This window comes from Tiliqua scincoides, chromosome 4 (assembly GCF_035046505.1).
Source record: "Tiliqua scincoides isolate rTilSci1 chromosome 4, rTilSci1.hap2, whole genome shotgun sequence".
In the NCBI taxonomy this organism is placed as follows: Eukaryota; Metazoa; Chordata; class Lepidosauria; order Squamata; family Scincidae; genus Tiliqua; species Tiliqua scincoides.
This window is the reverse complement of record NC_089824.1, coordinates 17,298,128-17,315,494: the sequence shown is the minus strand read 5'-3', so window position 1 is coordinate 17,315,494 and position 17,367 is coordinate 17,298,128. Positions and strand designations below refer to the sequence as shown.

Genomic DNA, 17,367 nt, shown 5'->3' with positions numbered 1-17,367 from the left:
TGGAGAGCCCTGTCTAAGAATATAAGAGCTTGGTTTTAAGCTGAAATACTGTGGGACAAAACAAGGATTTTAGTCACAAAGCAGTGATGCAAATAAATGAATTTATAAGTTTAAAAAAAAATTTTTAGCTGCAAGTCCAAGATACTATTTTACATTGATGTGGCAGTTAAAATAAGAAATTGTCAGCCATTCAGTGTTGTTTTTACATTCATGACTTTCAGCAGAAGGGTAAAAAAAAGCACATGAGTAAGATATCGGGGAATCAGTAAGAATCAGAAAGAAAAACTTTTGTTTTAAGGATTAGGTTCCTGACCCAGCCAAAGTTAAGCACATTTACACTTTATTAATTTCAATGGAAAAGCTAAGTGTACACTCAACTATCTCCAACTGAAATAAATGGGACTTAAAAATACTTCACTTTGGGTAGATTATGCCCTAAGTCCTACACGTAACCCTGGGAGTTGGAGACTTTTTGCACTGAAATATAGCCAGGTATACATTAAGTAAGCTAAAAGTGCTCCTCACTCTCTTCTACCACCGGATATTTCTGTTTAAAAATAAATTTCCTGTTCAACCACCTGAGAATTTGTGACATAGCTTAAGCTTATGACTGATTCTCTAGCAACAGTTCAACTCCTTGGGAATGAGCCTGAAAGGCAAAATCCCTTATTTCCCACGACTTCAACCCTGTAATGCCATTAAACATTTAATATGGCCTTCCTTTTCTTTCCCATACCAGTCTGTTGTCTTTGGTAAAAAGACAGTATGTCCTTGTTAACAATGGGTCCTTCCTACTGCAATTAATATTAGTGATTACTGTCAGTGATTACTGGGCACACCCACTATTCAGCACAGACAGAAGTGAAGGGCACAGATGCCCACGCAAAATACACAATTCTCATAAGCACCAATGCTGCAGGCAACATTCATGAGACTGCGGAGCATCATTTCAGATTATTTTCTCTGGGGTCAGTTTGCCAGAGCAGAATCTTGTATTGGGATATTATTGTTAAAAGTTGCAATACTCCAATGTCTCCCTAGCAATGGAAGCAAATAATAAAATGTGAGAAGGCAGCATTAATAAATGTCAATGGAGACAGAGTGAGAAGCACATAGTAACTACAGCAGCGGTTCTCCCATAACAAGAGGGATATCAGAAAATCTATGATCTAGTTGACATGATTGCCCGAGTTCAAATCGAGCTGAGAAGCATAAATGAGGTCTCTTTCTCCCATCCCCCAGTCATGTTTTAACAACTTCATATTGGTTATGCATCAGTAGTATACATATATGCTACTAGCTCATATTTCCCCTGGGAGCTGGTGATAAGAATAGGCCCTCAGTTTGGCTGTACTCGTCGTAAGAGGCGACTAAACAGCCACCAGGTAGATGGGACTCGTCAGCCTGGGAAGGCAGCTCATCTGAGAGAAGGAAAACTCTGACCCCAAACCTCCACTGCCTTGTGGCTACATCCAGTTATGGAAAAGGCTTCAGGAGTCAACCTCGAGGCAAAATCCAGAGCCCAAGTCCCTGAGGCAGTTCATGGCTGAACACAGTCACGTTCTGGCAACTCCTGCGACGCCGCTGCAACCAACCGTATTGGCCTCTGCCTTTCCATTGGACCATTTCAGCGACGTGGAGAGGGGGGATTTGCTGCATGGGTAACAGTCTATCCTCCATATCTACTTTACCCAGGCTTTGCGCACTGGAGAGGACACTCTGTTCCAGAACCACCATTCAGAGCGTGACACCATGGTCTTCCGAGACTGAAGGATGCCAACTAGCTCAATTAGCGAAATTTGGAAAATGCAGAACAATTCCTGAAGCTGCCAGGGCTACGTGAAGTATTTTAACCACTCTGAGTTGATGCAGAAGAGGGCAGGGCGGAAATTTAATTAATGATGATCTAAGAAAAAAAGCTGTTGAAGAAGGCAGAAATGCACGCGTAGAAACTTACTTGGAGACAGAAGGCTTCCAGCAGAGGGGCAGTGATGGGTAATTTTGTTTCAGTTCCCCCAAATTTAAACCAAGGTTACTACCATTATGCACTAGGACAGTGGTTCTCACACCGCCTGCACTCCCCCATCCAGGAACACCTCCCTCCCGCCTCCTCTCTGCCTACCTTTTCTGCTTGCTTCGGCCCAGCCGGCCTGACACACGCATCTGAGGGGAAGCCAGTGCAGAGGCTTATGTCAGTCTCCTCAGGCCGGTGTTTCCCGGAGTGCCGACCCAGCTTCCTCTCGAGGAGACGCAAACGTGCTTTATGGCATGTTTGTGACACTCCCAGGCCAGCGCAAGGGACTTGCGTCGTCCAAAATCCATTATAGGATTGCGCCCTTAGGCTGCAATCTTACCCAGGGGTAAGTTCCATTGACTACCACTGAATATCCAGAGTAGCTTGTTAAAAGTACAAGTCTGTAACATTTTCCCAAATGCAGTCACATACCATGGTAGGATCAAGTCTAATATATTAAAAATAAAATATTGAAAAGAACGGAAGCCTACCTGAAATTGGCTCGCTACCCACTTAATGGGTCCCGACCCACAGTTTGAGAAACACTGCACTAGGAGATTCTAAATACTGTACCAAATGTATGCTAATCATTATGCAGATTAACCAGATCAACTTCTTTCCAATCTTCGAGGTCAAGTGAATAGGGAACATTTATCTTCAAGCTGAACAAAAACTCAAAATGAAGCATGAGAAAGAGTGACAGTAGGATGCTGCATTTTTATTTCAAATAAGCACTTACTTGCTTGCAAGACTGAGCAACTCGTGCCTATCTGCTACTGCTGACTTCTTCTCCAGCTCCCAAAGAAGAACATTGATTAGGTAGGAATTCTTGATTATGATGGGGACTTCTTCAAACATGTTTTCAAAGGCGATGTTTGCTTTTTTCAATCTGCAGAAAGAAGTCCTTATCACCAACTGGCATATTTTTTTCTCTGAAAGTTTCAACTGAGGCTAGCAAAAATTCTCAGCAGTTGACTCTGGAAAGTCTAGCTTGCTTCACTCTGAGAACAGTCAAATTTTTTATAGAAAACTTGGGAAAAAGTTTGGAAACCCTTTTTTATTCTAGGACTGGGGTGGGCAAACTTTCAACTTTAGGGATCCTGGACCTTTAACAATTGTACAGAAGAGGGAATGTCAGCAGGTGCAGCTTTGTCATCTCACAGATGACAAACTGCACATGCTGAAATTCTCTTTCCTACACAATTGTGAAAGGTCCAGGATCCCTAAAGTTGAAAGTTTGCCCACCCATTCTAGGAGCTTGAAAAGTGGGGAGCAGATGACCATAAAAGGTCTGGTCTCTAAATATCTTAAGAAAACAATGGATTTCAGACTGTTTGGAAAACCCTAGGGTACCTCATAAGTGCAATGGGGACCTTCAATCTGAAGATCAATAATGGGCAAACTTTCCTAGAGTGTTCTAGATTAAGTTACTTCAGATTTATTTTCTGTTCACATGGAGCAAGACAGGGGCTCTGCAGATGTTGCTAGTGCCCTGTATGAACTGAATGGATGCCCTAGAATATGCCGCTGAATCCTTTCAAATACACTGGCATTCCAAGTCAGATGTATAAGATTTCCATGACAGATAAGTCAACATAGAAATTCATGAAGACTGAAAACTGCTGCCTTAGACCAGTGGATGTGAAACCTGGCCCTTAATTTTTATTTATAGACTACCTCATCATTATCTTTCATTAGCAGCCACATGGGAAGATACTTGAAAGGTTTTTCAAATTAAAAACCTGACTGCTTTATTAGTCCTTTGTGGCCATAATCCACATACACCGAACCTTTCGAACAGCAAGGTGTGGGTGACTCCATTTCAGTCGCTTTTGTACTGCTGAAGAGACAAGGCAGTTTTCAGTTTACATTTTAAAAAAAGTTACCATTACACAAATTTAGGCATGATAAGAGCTTGGGGGGGGGGTGGACATCTAGTACAACACCCTAACTTTGGACAGCATCTTCATAGCCCTGTTTCACATTAAGCTAGAAAAAAAAGACCCTGCCATCAAGATTCTCTCTCTCAGGCCCAGAATATGAGGCTTTCATTTTCTCTTTTCTTCTGTGCAATTTTGTTTGCCTTCAACACTCACTGGGTGCCTGGAGTGACAGAGTGTAGCACATCCTTCAGTATGACATAAATGATGCTTCTTTCGCCTATCACCTGTGGAGGCTTCAAATATTTTCAGCTACTGGGGCAGCACACACAGCATCACTGCAACAACACCTCAGGTTTCCACAGAGCTTCACCACAAATGATTTAATTTATTTGCTCCCTCTTTCTGATACCCGCATTCCAAAGCATCCCCCTCACACTTACGCTTCCGGAGAGAAATCTTTCTCTTTGCAAACTTCCATCAATTTAGGTGTCAGCCTGTATGCTTTTAGGGAAAGATATCCCTGGGCAGTCTTGATAGGATCTAAGAAAAATGAGCAGAAAAGGACAAAATAGACCAATATTCATAAATGTACTTTATTTGAGCAGATTGAAGCAATAATTATTTTTATTAAAATTTTCATTGTTTTCCTAAAGATGATTATTAACAACTCTGACAAGCATTTCAGGATGTTAGTTATAAACCATCTAACTCCTGGGCAGAATCTCTATCACACATAGGACTGAGCTCTGGTCCAAGATCAGCCCATTTCACTCTGCAGCACCTATTCAACACATAGGAATTTAGCAGGCAGCAGTCTGGTGGGGTTTTTTTGGTTGAATATCTATGGAGAGATATGAGTGTTTCACTATTTTGTTTATAAATAGATTTTATGTTTTCAATTTCGTTTCTCTTTCATTTGGCTTACTTTTATCCATCAAACCATTATTGTTTTTAGACTGCGAGCCCATTGGGGGCAAAACCAGTAAGAAATAGAAAACATGCTGCAAGTTGCTCTGAGTTCATTTTATAGAGCGGCACCTGACTGAAAAAAATAAGATGTACTTCAACTTGCATATAAATATAGTATAAATTTTTAACATATAAGCTGATTTTTTCCATGGCTGAAAGGAGTATACCAAATATTTAAAATCTTTAACACCTAATCAATAAAATATGATGATGGAAACATCTCCCCAAACCAATAAAAGATAAGAAACAGTATAAAAGCTAAACAGCAAAATCAAAAAATAAAACCTGGTGAAATAAATAAGTTGATCTGACAAAGTGTAGAACTTAACAAGGATGTGGATATGTGGGCCTTCTTGGAGAAAGAATTCCACAGATGTACTATCACAATTGAAAAGGCCCTACTCGGGCTTCAAACTAATGTTCCCTCCCACCATGGCAAGATTTTCCAGATCACAAGAAGATCCACACAAACATATATAGAACAATCTGTCCTTGAGACAGCTGCCACTTGGAGTTGGACTGGACCTATGTGTGACTAGTCAGAGTTGTGCAATATGACCAGTACAACCACCACTTATAGCTGCTGAACACATTACATAGAGTTGTGGGGAGGGCATTTCTGTACAAGTGCTGTTAAGGTACAGAATACAGTACCGGATGCAGAGCTCAGTATCCTGAAAATCTCAGTCTGAACTTGAGTGCACACTCTCCCCCTCTCTATTTCTAAAACAAGGCAAGCTACTTGCTGTTAAGAGTTGCAAGGTCAGGCTTGGCATGGCCTATGCTGGTGAAATCAGAAGGAAGCTGTATCTGGACTGTACCACTTCAGTCTAGAGGTGGGAGATCACTTGATTAAATGTTCCTTCATACCATTAAAAAATATATATCTAACATGGAAAACTTGTCAGTCCAGGAGAACGCTAGCCAGAACTCTTATCCCATGACATACTAGTGTTCTGTGGGAGGAGATTGTGTGTGTGGAGCATTCAATCATGAGAGTTCTCATCTACAGCCTCAAGTGGTATAGCCCAGATAGTTTTACTACATCTGTCAGAACAATGCTTACTTCACAATGACAACAGAAAAGATCCCACAGAGACCTGGCCTCAGACCTGTACCTGGGATATCTGGCTTCTGGTATTCTACTAGGAAAATGTTTATTTAGATAAAATGTTTCCACATTAGATTTTTTTTTTTTTGGGGGGGGGGGGGGGGATTCGTACATGGTTTTCATGTTGACATGCTATTGCTACAGAGGAAACTTTTTTGAATAATCTCTAGGACAAGGGAGCTTAACATCTGTAACAAGATAACAGGCAGGGAAGGCTTGCCAACAGTAAACTTAAAAAAAGTTAACATTTGTGTTGTCTGAAATTCAACATAGTAAAACCTTTAGCAATCAGTGATAAAATGAAAACCAAAATAGACTGAAACAAGTGGAAAATTCATCAAGATCTGGTGATGCAATGTTTCCAGCCAGTATAAGTATACTTTAACAACTTGTTCTTTACTGTAATCCAATTGTTAACATACTGAAACAATTTTGGGGCAGCTCATAAGATTGATCGTATTCATTAGTATTTTTTCTGACAGATACTCAGGACGTTACATTTACTTCTCAGCTGGAAACTATACGCAAGCCTGCCAGATATGGCAAAACTGTGAGTGTTCGGGGAGGGGAAGGCTATAAAGCTGTTAAATTGCCTATGGTTCTGATACAGCACAGAACATCTGGTCTGGAGAGCTTGAGGAAACACCATTAAAAAAAATCTGGAGAAAAGAAAAAAATCTTTGTGCTACGAAACAGTCCAGGTTTTGTATGCTTCTGTCAGATGCATAAAAGTGGGGGGGGGGGGGGCTTGGCAAGCCACATTATGATTGGTCAGTCACGTACAGAGCCAGACTCTCTAGCAAGCAGGGTTTGTTAAGACATCTGGTCTAGTTCCACCAGCCTCTTCCACGAGGGAGGGGAGGCCGAGGAATAAAAATGAAGCAGCTACTCCAGCATTCCAAAACGTACACATCAGGGCTCTGATAGCAAGAAAAATAAACAGAAAGAAGGAAACCCTGTCTAGACTGCGCTGCTGCTGAGGCTGCTGCAGACACAGGGTTGGTATTTACTTGGAAAAGGCCTGCCAGGGCTGCTCTTACAGGCAAGCGAGACTGAAGACAAAAATAGCTGTAATAATATTGGGGGGGGGTGCGCGTGCTCGTGGAGGAGAATAATACAGGAAGCAGAGCACTGACCGTAAATGAGAACGACAGACTCCTCAATGGCGTGTTGGTAGCTGAACTGGGAGTCCAGGAGGGCCCGGGTGACAAAAGACCCATAGTAAGTGGACTGATACCAGCCAACGTGAAGATGATCAATGTTGACATGGCGGAGGCTTCGCATCATTTCCATCTGATATTGAACTACGGGAAAGAAAAAAAACCAAATGTGTTATAGGATACATTTGCATAAATTCAGATACATATGCTGTTTCAATTAGGATCTCCAGCTACACAAACTGGGAGCCAAGCTGAAGGTGTGCAGGAATAAGTAGTCCAAGTCTTTCTTTATTCCCAAAGTGTTTGAAAGGCTCGTAGCTCAGTGGAAGAGCATTGGCTTTGCGTACAGAAGGTTCCAGGTTTCATTCCTGGCATCTCCAAGTAGGGCACAGAAAGATTCTCATCAGAAACCCTGGACAGCTGCTGTCATTCACAGTGTTGACAACACCAAATTAGATGAACCAATGGTCCAATTCAGCAGCTTCCTATGAGTCATTTTTGAAATGGGTTTGAGTAGGTCTACTGACTTGACTTCAGAAATACAGTATTACAGAGGAAGGTTTTTTGGCCCTCAGTACTGAGAGAATGAGCAGATCCAACTGCAAAGAGACAACTGGTCTTGAGAAATAGCATTTTTCCAAGTAGGTCAGGAATAAAACCTTTTACTTCAAGGCTGTTGTCCCCGCCCGCCCCCGTGCAGTTGACACAGTAATGTTTGTCTAGATTTTGACATGGTTTTATCTACTCTCTGCCCTCCTTGGCAGTTCACAAGTTTATCCTGACCCATCCTAGCTTACATGCTGTCACGCTGGATGTGGACCTTCTCTGAGGCAACAGACAGCCAACTCTAAATGTAACTGTGTGGCTCTCTAGTTTGCTTACCTGCCTGCCCTCTCTTTGCCTGACGGCTCCCCTTCCAATCTACTAGCACATCTTTCTGTGCATCCTTCAGCCTTCTTACAACCAACACTCCAAGTCCATTTTAGATGGATTTCTCAGCTCACATGTGGTCTTATATCCAACTCTTCCACTTGAATGACCCCTGGGGTGATCTGCTCCAGTGCTCCACCAAACTCTGGCTCTAATTCTGCCAGGGCTTGCACTTCACCTACCTTCATGTCCCACTACTGACCACCTAGTGCCAGCCATCTTCACCCCCCCAACTATACAACGATATGGTGAATACCTAAATATTAGCATTAAAATGAAGGAGATGCTTTGTTATAGAATATTGCACAATAAACTGACCCCAGCCAATGCACTTCATAATGCTATTGGTCTCAAGTACATCACTCAGTTCAACATTTTTACAGCTGTACCATGCAACTGAGCAAAATCAAGTGGGCACAGGCAACCTGAAATCTTTCTTGTACATGCCACACTTAGCCAAGTGTAAATTCCATTATCACAACTGCATCCTTGAGAAACTTCCTGGGGCAGGTAGGAGAGGTCTGGTCTAGAGGGTAGAGCCTCCATTTGCCTGAAGATAACATCCACAAGGTCGCCAGTTCGAGGCCACTGGCACCGTGCAACCTTGAAGCAGCTGACAAGCTGAGCCGAGCTATTTCCATCTGCTCTGAGCGTGGGAGGATGGAGGCCAGAATGTGAAACCAGATCAGAAAGAAACATCTGAATTTGTTGTGGCTCTTGAAAGATAGAGCCTTCTTTCAATTGTAAAAATCCCTAAATTTAAATTGCCTGCCTATGTAAACTGCCTTGAATAAAGTCTTGAATAAAGACCAAGAAAGGCGGTATATAAATACCTGTATTATTATTATTATTATTATTATTATTATTATTATTATTATTATTATTATTATGGTACAGTCTTTCAGCAGAAAGTCAAGATGTCAAGGAGAAAACTAAAACTAGCTTCCCAGTTGCATACCAGAGCATAGGTTTCCCCAAGGAAAATACCATATTTAACTGGCTAACCAATTTTAAAGCTATTTAATGGCTTAAAGGTGCCTCCAACAATCAGTAATCAGATTTGGGGGAAAAACAAAACATTTAATATAGATACTTACAAAAATTGCAAAGTACAACTTAAAAGAGAAACTGCAAAAACTGTCTAGTTGTGTTGTGACATAGGCCAGCACCAACATTTTTGGGCCCTTGTCAGGAGGTTCCCACCACCCCAACATCCTTCTCCCTTACACATAACATAGATAGCCTCTTCTACATATAGACAAAGAAAAAAGAGAGAAACAGGTACCATCTCATTCCATCCATTCCATCTCATGTAAGACTTTTTGGAAAGGTTATTAGTTGGGGAAGGAGGGGGGGAAGACATGCAGAGTAATACTTGCCAAAGGGCAGAACTGCAAGCAAACCACAATAGCCTCAACCTAAGCATTGTAAAAACCACCTAAACACTGCTAGTGCATTAAAAAACCCAAACTGATTAAGGCAGGTTTGTTCACAGGTATTTGCTAGGTCACCTATGGAGAGTGAGAATTGTCTCCAGGTGTAGATAAAGTGCTTTTCTTCTTTCAGGTCACAGATGACCAGTACATTAGCACAGGGTTACCACCTTTTGCAGACATATTTGCAAGGGTATGTTTAATCTAGTTATTCCTAATTTACTCTTCCTAATTTCTATTGTGCATTCTGGTGTCTAAAATGTTTTACGCTCTTACTGCATTCATTTATTGTTACAAAACTGAGGCGAACGGGGATGACTAGCAGTGAACTGCCCAAGGCCACCATCGCTGAAAAGGGATTTGAATCTGCCTTGTATTCTGTCCTAATACTTCGTGGCATCCTTACTCCTTATAAAATCTGCATCTGGGGACCATAATGCCCTCCTTTTTATGGCATGCTTATTGTTTTGAAGCTCAGAAACATGCCTGTGAAGAAATTGTGATAATTTCATCGTTTCAGAGTATGCACAATAATTCTCCTCTCTCCATTGGTCAAGTGTTTCCACAAACTGGAATTTACTATACAGTTTAATAATTAAGTTTACAGTAAATAAAAGTAACAAGAATGGGTGGCAAAGACCATCAGCTTCTTGCCCAAGTAAACAGCATCCAGAGAGAGAATGGAGACAATTAATACATTTTTATATAATCTTCACACACACATTTCCAAAAAGCTAATTAAATTATTGTTAACTATTTCCAGAGGACAAATGAAGGCATTTGTGTGCAAGACTACTATGAGCCTTCCTTTGTTAAATAAGTAACAATTAAGCCATGTTAAATATAGAGCTATAATTAAGAAAATGCTTTAAGAAGTAAAACATTCTGCGGTACACAGAAAATAGAGCTCATTCATCTTTGATTTTGCTTTCATTTGAAATTTACATTTTAAATCAACACAGTTAGAAAAGAACAGTTAGGGGTTTGGTGTTTTTTTTTTAATTGTTAGCCCTTTGATTCATTTTGAAACTGGGCCTAGAGAGACAGAATGCCTGGACCACCCTGGGTGAAAATATTCATTTCTCAAGATTTAGATCTTTAGATTTTCACAGTTTTGAAGTCTGACAGCATATAGTACTGCCTGATGTCAACATAACAATGGGACCAGGGATTAGGATCAAGCCACAGGACTCATCCCCCTTCTCTGAGAAAATTCCCGTTGTGCTCTTTATCTAGGTTCTCTTGGTTTGAAAGAATGAAGCTCTCAGTCTGAGTTTAGGACTACATCTGGACATCTTTGAATGAAAGTCACACATGACAGTGAGCCCAGATGAAAAGGTGTTGGGGAAAATTAAGACAGGAGCAGTGCTGGCACCAGATTGCTGCCCTAGACCCAGCCTTGTTGCTGCAAGCAGGTACTGGGGCTTCTGTGGTTGATCAGGTAGGCTCCCGGTCAGTGCCCTACCTGGCCAACTTGTAGCACCACTCCTCCACAATAAGGCATATACAATTTCCTGAAGTTGCTCCCATATCTTAAGTTCCCCACTACGTTCAAACTGGGTAAAGAGAATCAGAATGCACACATTTTTATTCTTGGGATTGAACGCAGCACCTGAAGTTCTATAACCTATTACCCGACACGTGTTATGTTCTATTAGAAGTTGTTAGGATTCACTTCCAAGTAAATATGCTTAGGATAGGTGCACTTTCTGAAGCTATGCATCTAGAACTGAATCTACTAGTTATTCAAGACCACCTATAATCAGAGCTGGAAAAAACCCAAAAGACCCTCTATGACAGAGTTGGATAATTTTGCTTTGAATTTAGGAGTCAGCCCAAAAGTTAAGGACCCAGAAAACCATTTCAGGTAAGGAGGGATAACTCATCTCTCTACTCAACTGTTGTTCTCTTCCACAAAAAGCTTCTGCCCCAACACCTCTCTTTCTTTTGATTCCAGGGGAGCACAAAAGGTTGGAGCAAGCAACCACACCTTCCCCTTCGAGGCTGCCACCAGCACCATCAGACTCCCCCTCCTACTATAACTATAACACAGCCTACTCCCTTTCTCCCATCTCCCCACATCTTCAAGATAGCAAGTGTCATTGCTGGTCAATGTGGTTAACAAACCACAGCCTAATGCAGAAGCTGCTTGAATCATAGCCAATTAGGCAAAAGCAATGCTATTTTTTTTTATTCAGCACCTCAAAAAATATCCTAAAGTTGTTCAAACATCCTTGGCAACTAAAAAACACTTTAAGGCCTGTGTAATTAGAACAAGCTCAGATAAAGATGAGGTAGTATTTTAGAGACCATGAGTTGTGTATCTCAATTTGGGAGAGGCATCCTTTTCCGTCATTCATCCTGATGAGAATATGAACATGCAAAGACTTCTCTAGAGTGTACCGACAACATGTTTGCCGACATGTTTTGTCCTTCCCGTTATCAGAACTTCTGCATTAACCGAAATTTGGTAGACACCAGCCTTGCAAATCCACATCATTTTCTACACAAACATGCTAATTGCTTTTGGCATGCTTAATAGCGACGCCCCAGGACAGGGCTTCTCAAACGTCATTACTTCAACTCCCTGAAAGGTGATATATATATTTGCATAAATCCCCATATTACAGACACTGATTTCATTAAGGCTGACTGGAGGTAAGGCATACTTATCTTTATATATTAAATGAATTACCGTATTTTTCGCTCTATAAGACGCACCTGACCATAAGACGCACCTAGTTTTTAGAGGAGGAAAACAGGAAAAAAAATATTCTGAACCAAATAGTGTAATAAAATATGTCTCTCCGCTGTTCTGTTTCCATGCTCCTTAGAATATTTTACTTCTTCTAGTTTAAAAGGAATTTTATATGCTAGCCTTTTCTGCTTTATCATCCTTGCACTGGTAGAATGAGGTACTATAGTATTTTTCTGCAAGTGCATTGTCACTAAGCGCTGAACATTTGCATTACCATTGAGCGCCTGCATTTGCATTACAATTTGCATTTGCATTACCATTGCATTTGCATTACAATTGAGCGCAGGCAGGACCCTGGTCAGGGGCAGAAGCACCTGCTAAGGAGGCTCTGCTGCCCTGAGAACGGCTGCAGCTTTGCAGTATTCGCTCCATAAGACGCACACACTTCCCCCCCCCCACTTTTTTGGGGGGAAAAAGTGCGTCTTATGGAGCGAAAAATACGGTATACTTGTCGGAAATCCCCTTATAACAACCTTTATCAAATTAAAAATTGTTTCAGTGCCGTTTTAAGCCATTTCTGCACAACTCTGCATATACGCAACAGGGACCAAATGTACACCTGTGGGCCAGGCAAAAATGGGTTACAATATATTTGTTACCCAACCATTTTTACAGTACAACGTACTGTTGCAAAATTTTCACAGTGCTATCAACTATAAAACTATCAATAGTTTTTAACGAGATGGAATGGTTTGCAATTCACTTGTGTAACAATATTTTATTCTTAGTTCTTCAGAGCTTCACAACACCAGTATCCACATCTACTCAGGCTCATAGTTTGAGAACCCCTGCCGTTGCAAACAAGTTTTGCAAAGTTTTGCTGGTTGATAGTCTGAAGGCATTTCTTACTCATGTTAGTACATTAATAATGTACCAGGGCACAATTTAGCCAAAGTTAAGCACTCCCAGAACATGCTAACCTCTCTCATTGGTCAGAATGCTACAACAGTGCTTAACTTTGCTTAAACTGTGCTCATAGTATCTATTAAATAACTCTGTCTACTGAACCTTGAAGCTGATAATTAATCCTAATTGTCACAGTCCAGAGATCAATACACTGTTTCAAATAAAAAGAACAGGTAGATTTTATTCAAATGAACAAGGTTCTCTTCCAAACTTTCAATCACAGCTTTAAAATCACAGTTTTAAAAGAAAAAAGAAAGCTAGGCTTGAATTGGATACAGGATTTTTCAAAAATACAAAAAAAAAATCACACTATGGGCTGTGCATGTGACATCACAGCAATACACACAAAACTGCAACACAGAGAACAAGCACACCGAGATTAATAAGGGGTTTCATTTCTGCTACTCTTCCAGACTCTCCTCCTACACACCAGAATTATAAACATACTGCAGATTTTAAAACACAGTTTAAGCAGTAAAAATAATCTTCCAGGTATTGAGCTGCAGTTCAATAGTGGTTTAGGAACAGCAACCAACTTGAAGCACTTGACGTGCTGATTGCGCATATTCCACTGGATACACTCCAAAATCCATCAAATGCACACATTCCAACAGCCATCTATGCATGGCACGATCTATCTGCCTTGATCTCGTTTAGCTCTATGTTGCTAATTCATCTATGATAATCAATACGGTATAACTGGCTTTTACTGAAGCTGACTTAATGGCAAACACACCCTTTCTAAGGTTAAAGCTCTTTGTCATATTAAAAATAATCCTGCACGTACAAAAAAGGTACGAACACCCCAAAAACCACAAAGTGCACCAGACAACAGCTCAAAGGAATTTTAGATGCCCATCTAAATCAGCATTTTAAAAGCCTATCCCCTTCTCAAGCACAGTTGTTCAGAGTGAAATAAAAAAGATGATAATCTTTCATGCTCAGGCACAGCTGTCAGTCAAATGGGAACAGTCAGGACAGGAGATGCCTAGCCAGGTTTTGATACAGATTCAGGTACATTCCACTGTACAGAGAGATACCATAGCACAGAGATTTTGAGTTCAAATGCCAGGCTTGAGAATAGCTGCCAAACAAATCAACACACAATCAGGCAGGTGCCTACCTGCAATTCCATTTGGGCCTCACTGGTCCCCCCCCCCATAAACGGGACAATAAAGAGGATACAACAGAAGTTGTCTCATGTATGTATTAGAAAAGGTTGAATTTGTAGAGCACAAACACACTTAATGTTTCTCATTCAAGTTTCTCAACAATACAACATGCTGTCAACTCTGGTTAAGTCTACTGAGCCAGTTAACAAAGGCTGATTCACATCTATATGTGGTTCACAGGATTCAACCAGATGGATGTCATGATGCACTCAAGCATGGATAATTTAAAGGACAGATTGAGAACCTAGTTGGTATTGGTTCTCCAAAGGCACCATATTCTCTTGCAAAAGGAAAATGGCCAATAATGTTTCGCAATACTACATACCCCATATATAACCAGTGCAATATTTAGACTTCTGTAAGAAACTTGGAAGAGATAGGTGCAACTTCTGCACAGCCACAAAGCACACTGGGTATTGTACATAAAGTGTTATTGGGAAACAGAAGCAGATAATCCATGGAAGCTACCTGATCTCTCTTTTTTGGAGGTGGAAGGGGAGATACAGATGTGATTTTTAAAATCATGATGTTCAAGTGGAAAGCAGGTAACCTTGACCGTCAGTGAGCATGGAACTTTGCAACAATAGCTCACAAGTGTGATTTCAGCTAAGCAGATAAACCCAGGAATCTCAAAGTAGTGACAGGATTAGTTTGGTTTGATCTTTTAGACAGACTGTGTGTGTAGGTGGTCTCTGAAAGGATTTTGGCAGAAGGGATCTGGAATGTATAATTGTGCCAACAGGACAGAGGAAAATGCAGGCATTTATACATGCTGTGTATATAATGGCTATTTACAACATTGATTAGATAAAAACAACTAAACAGCTCTAGAGTAAGGCAAATAGATTTTGTACAAATAGTATCTAATTCAACCAGATAAAGGGCTGAGAACCTGATTCAGGTTGAGTATCTGACTCGACCAGATACAGGGCTGAGAACAGCCCTGTTGTATCAAGCCAAAGGTCAATCTAGCTCAACATTGTGTTCCCCAAAGCCAACCAGATGCCTCTGGGAAGCCCCCATGCAGGAAAGGTATATTTCTCTGTAATGGCCCACTCCTTATGGAACTTCACTAGCTCCAGAAATTTCTGGAGCAAGTGGATTGCTTGTCTTCATCATCTGGCTTCCCCACAAAACAACAGATGCTAGCCAGCCCCACTGCTGGGATATGCATGAAACAACAGGACATCCAAGCCCATCCAACCAGGTCAAAGTGCAGGAAGAGGTTCATCCAATTTGATGGACTCTGACATAATCAATCCTAGGTTTTTTGTTTAGGACATACACAAGAATTCCCATGTCTGTCACTGGAGAACAGCTAATGTTGCCCACCCACCTTGCTGTGCTGTCCCAGGGTTCTGCATTCACAAGTATTTAAATAAGGTCAGAATTCATTTACTCTTGTCAGGAAATTCATTTTGTTGCTTGCATTTTTTTAATTCCCTTGCCAAACACTCTGCACTTGAACATACAATAGGTTCCCACTTTACTATGGGCTCACAATGTGATCAAATAACTTTATGACTGACTCTCCATAAGGCGCACTCTATGATAGATTATGCAGAGTATGATGGGTTTACAGCCAACAGAATCTTGTGGTTGACAGATAAGCCAATCAACATGCAAATGCGCTTGGCAGTGTCTCAGTCAATAGCAGTGTGTTTAATATAGTAGCTGCATGCCTTGAATGGAAGGAGTGGCAGGAAGTCAATGTAATGCAAAAGGAAGTCTTTGGAGTGCTGTAGCTCTTGGCTTCTAGCAGCTTAAGACAAGAAGGTACAACAAACACAAACCCTTTAAACTGCTCTCAGCTCCTAGAAGCATTTAACATAACAATGGCTCTGTGTGCTTGAGGAAAGGAGATGAAGACTTTGAAGTACAGTAGCTCTCAGCTCCTAAGGTGTTTAAGATGCAAGGGCACAGCAAATTATTATTATACATCGCTTTTCAACAAAACAAGTTCACGAAGTAGTTTACAAAGGGAAATCAACTAATTATCTATGCCTAATAGATTAGGGGTAAGGGGAAAGTTCCCCTCATCTTGGGTTGTGCCACTTTTAGTCCCAAACTTGGGCTGGATGCAGCGCAAGCCCGCTGGCCTGCCTGCTCCAGCGCAAGTTAGGACTGGGCTGTTAGTCAGCAAAAGACAACAGCATTCCACATCACTTCTTGTTACTTTTTAATGTTAACTTGCATTTAACATTTTAAACAACATTTTGATTAAAAATTACAAATATGTAACTATCAGCACTTTTTTCCTTGAGTTTTTATACTTATTTAGTATTTTGTATGAAGCAAGTATCACCATTATAAAATATCACCTTTTAGAAAGGGAAATAGCTTAGTTCCATGGGGAGACTTCAGTTTCAGAGGTCTTGGAATAAATTAACAAAAAAATACATTATTAGGTTCGCGGTATATTCTTTTCACAATACAATGGTGTCTCTGGAATGCATTCCCATTGTAAAATGAGAGTCCACTGTACTTGTATTTTTTGGATACATGCTTTGCTTCAATTATTTTACATTTTCCAACTCCCCTCCCTTTAATTGTTTTGTTCATTCCACACTGGTTCTCCCACACACACACACACACACACACACACCCATCTTCTTGCTTTTTTCCCCTTTCTATATCCTTGAAACACCCAGAGGCAGCCATCTTTTCTAGCTTTGAGCTTGCTCAGAGAAATTCTAGCATGGCTTAGCATGCTACTACCTTAAAAAAAAAAAAAGAATGTGACTTTAGTGTGATGGAAGCTCAAAACACACACACAGAGCTCTCTAGTACTTCAAGTGCTAAAAGGTAAAAAAAACAAAACACAGCCTAAGTTTATGATTGTGAATGCACAATCATTTCATAATTTCATCCATATCTTGGATGAACTATGTGAAGGCACTTTATAAAAAGCTCTGACAACTAATTCCTGTTTGAAAGCTCAGAATTTAAATTGGTAGAAAGAACTATACCAGTGGTTCTTGCACATTTAGCACATTTAGCACTGGGACCCACATTTTAGAAGAAGAATCTG

General features: G+C 40.7%; 1 protein-coding gene across 1 annotated transcript in view; it reads right to left on the bottom strand.

The window, feature by feature from the left end:
• The window catches only part of EIF3H (eukaryotic translation initiation factor 3 subunit H), a 66,478-nt gene that overhangs the window by 8,561 nt on the left and 40,550 nt on the right, over nucleotides 1-17,367 (bottom strand). The window contains exons 3-5 of the mRNA XM_066624872.1: nucleotides 7,114-7,281; nucleotides 4,338-4,437; nucleotides 2,754-2,903 (exon numbers count right to left, since the gene is read on the bottom strand). Of these exons, the coding sequence (XP_066480969.1) occupies nucleotides 2,754-2,903; nucleotides 4,338-4,437; nucleotides 7,114-7,281 (418 nt within the window). The remainder of the gene's footprint in view (nucleotides 1-2,753; nucleotides 2,904-4,337; nucleotides 4,438-7,113; nucleotides 7,282-17,367) is intronic.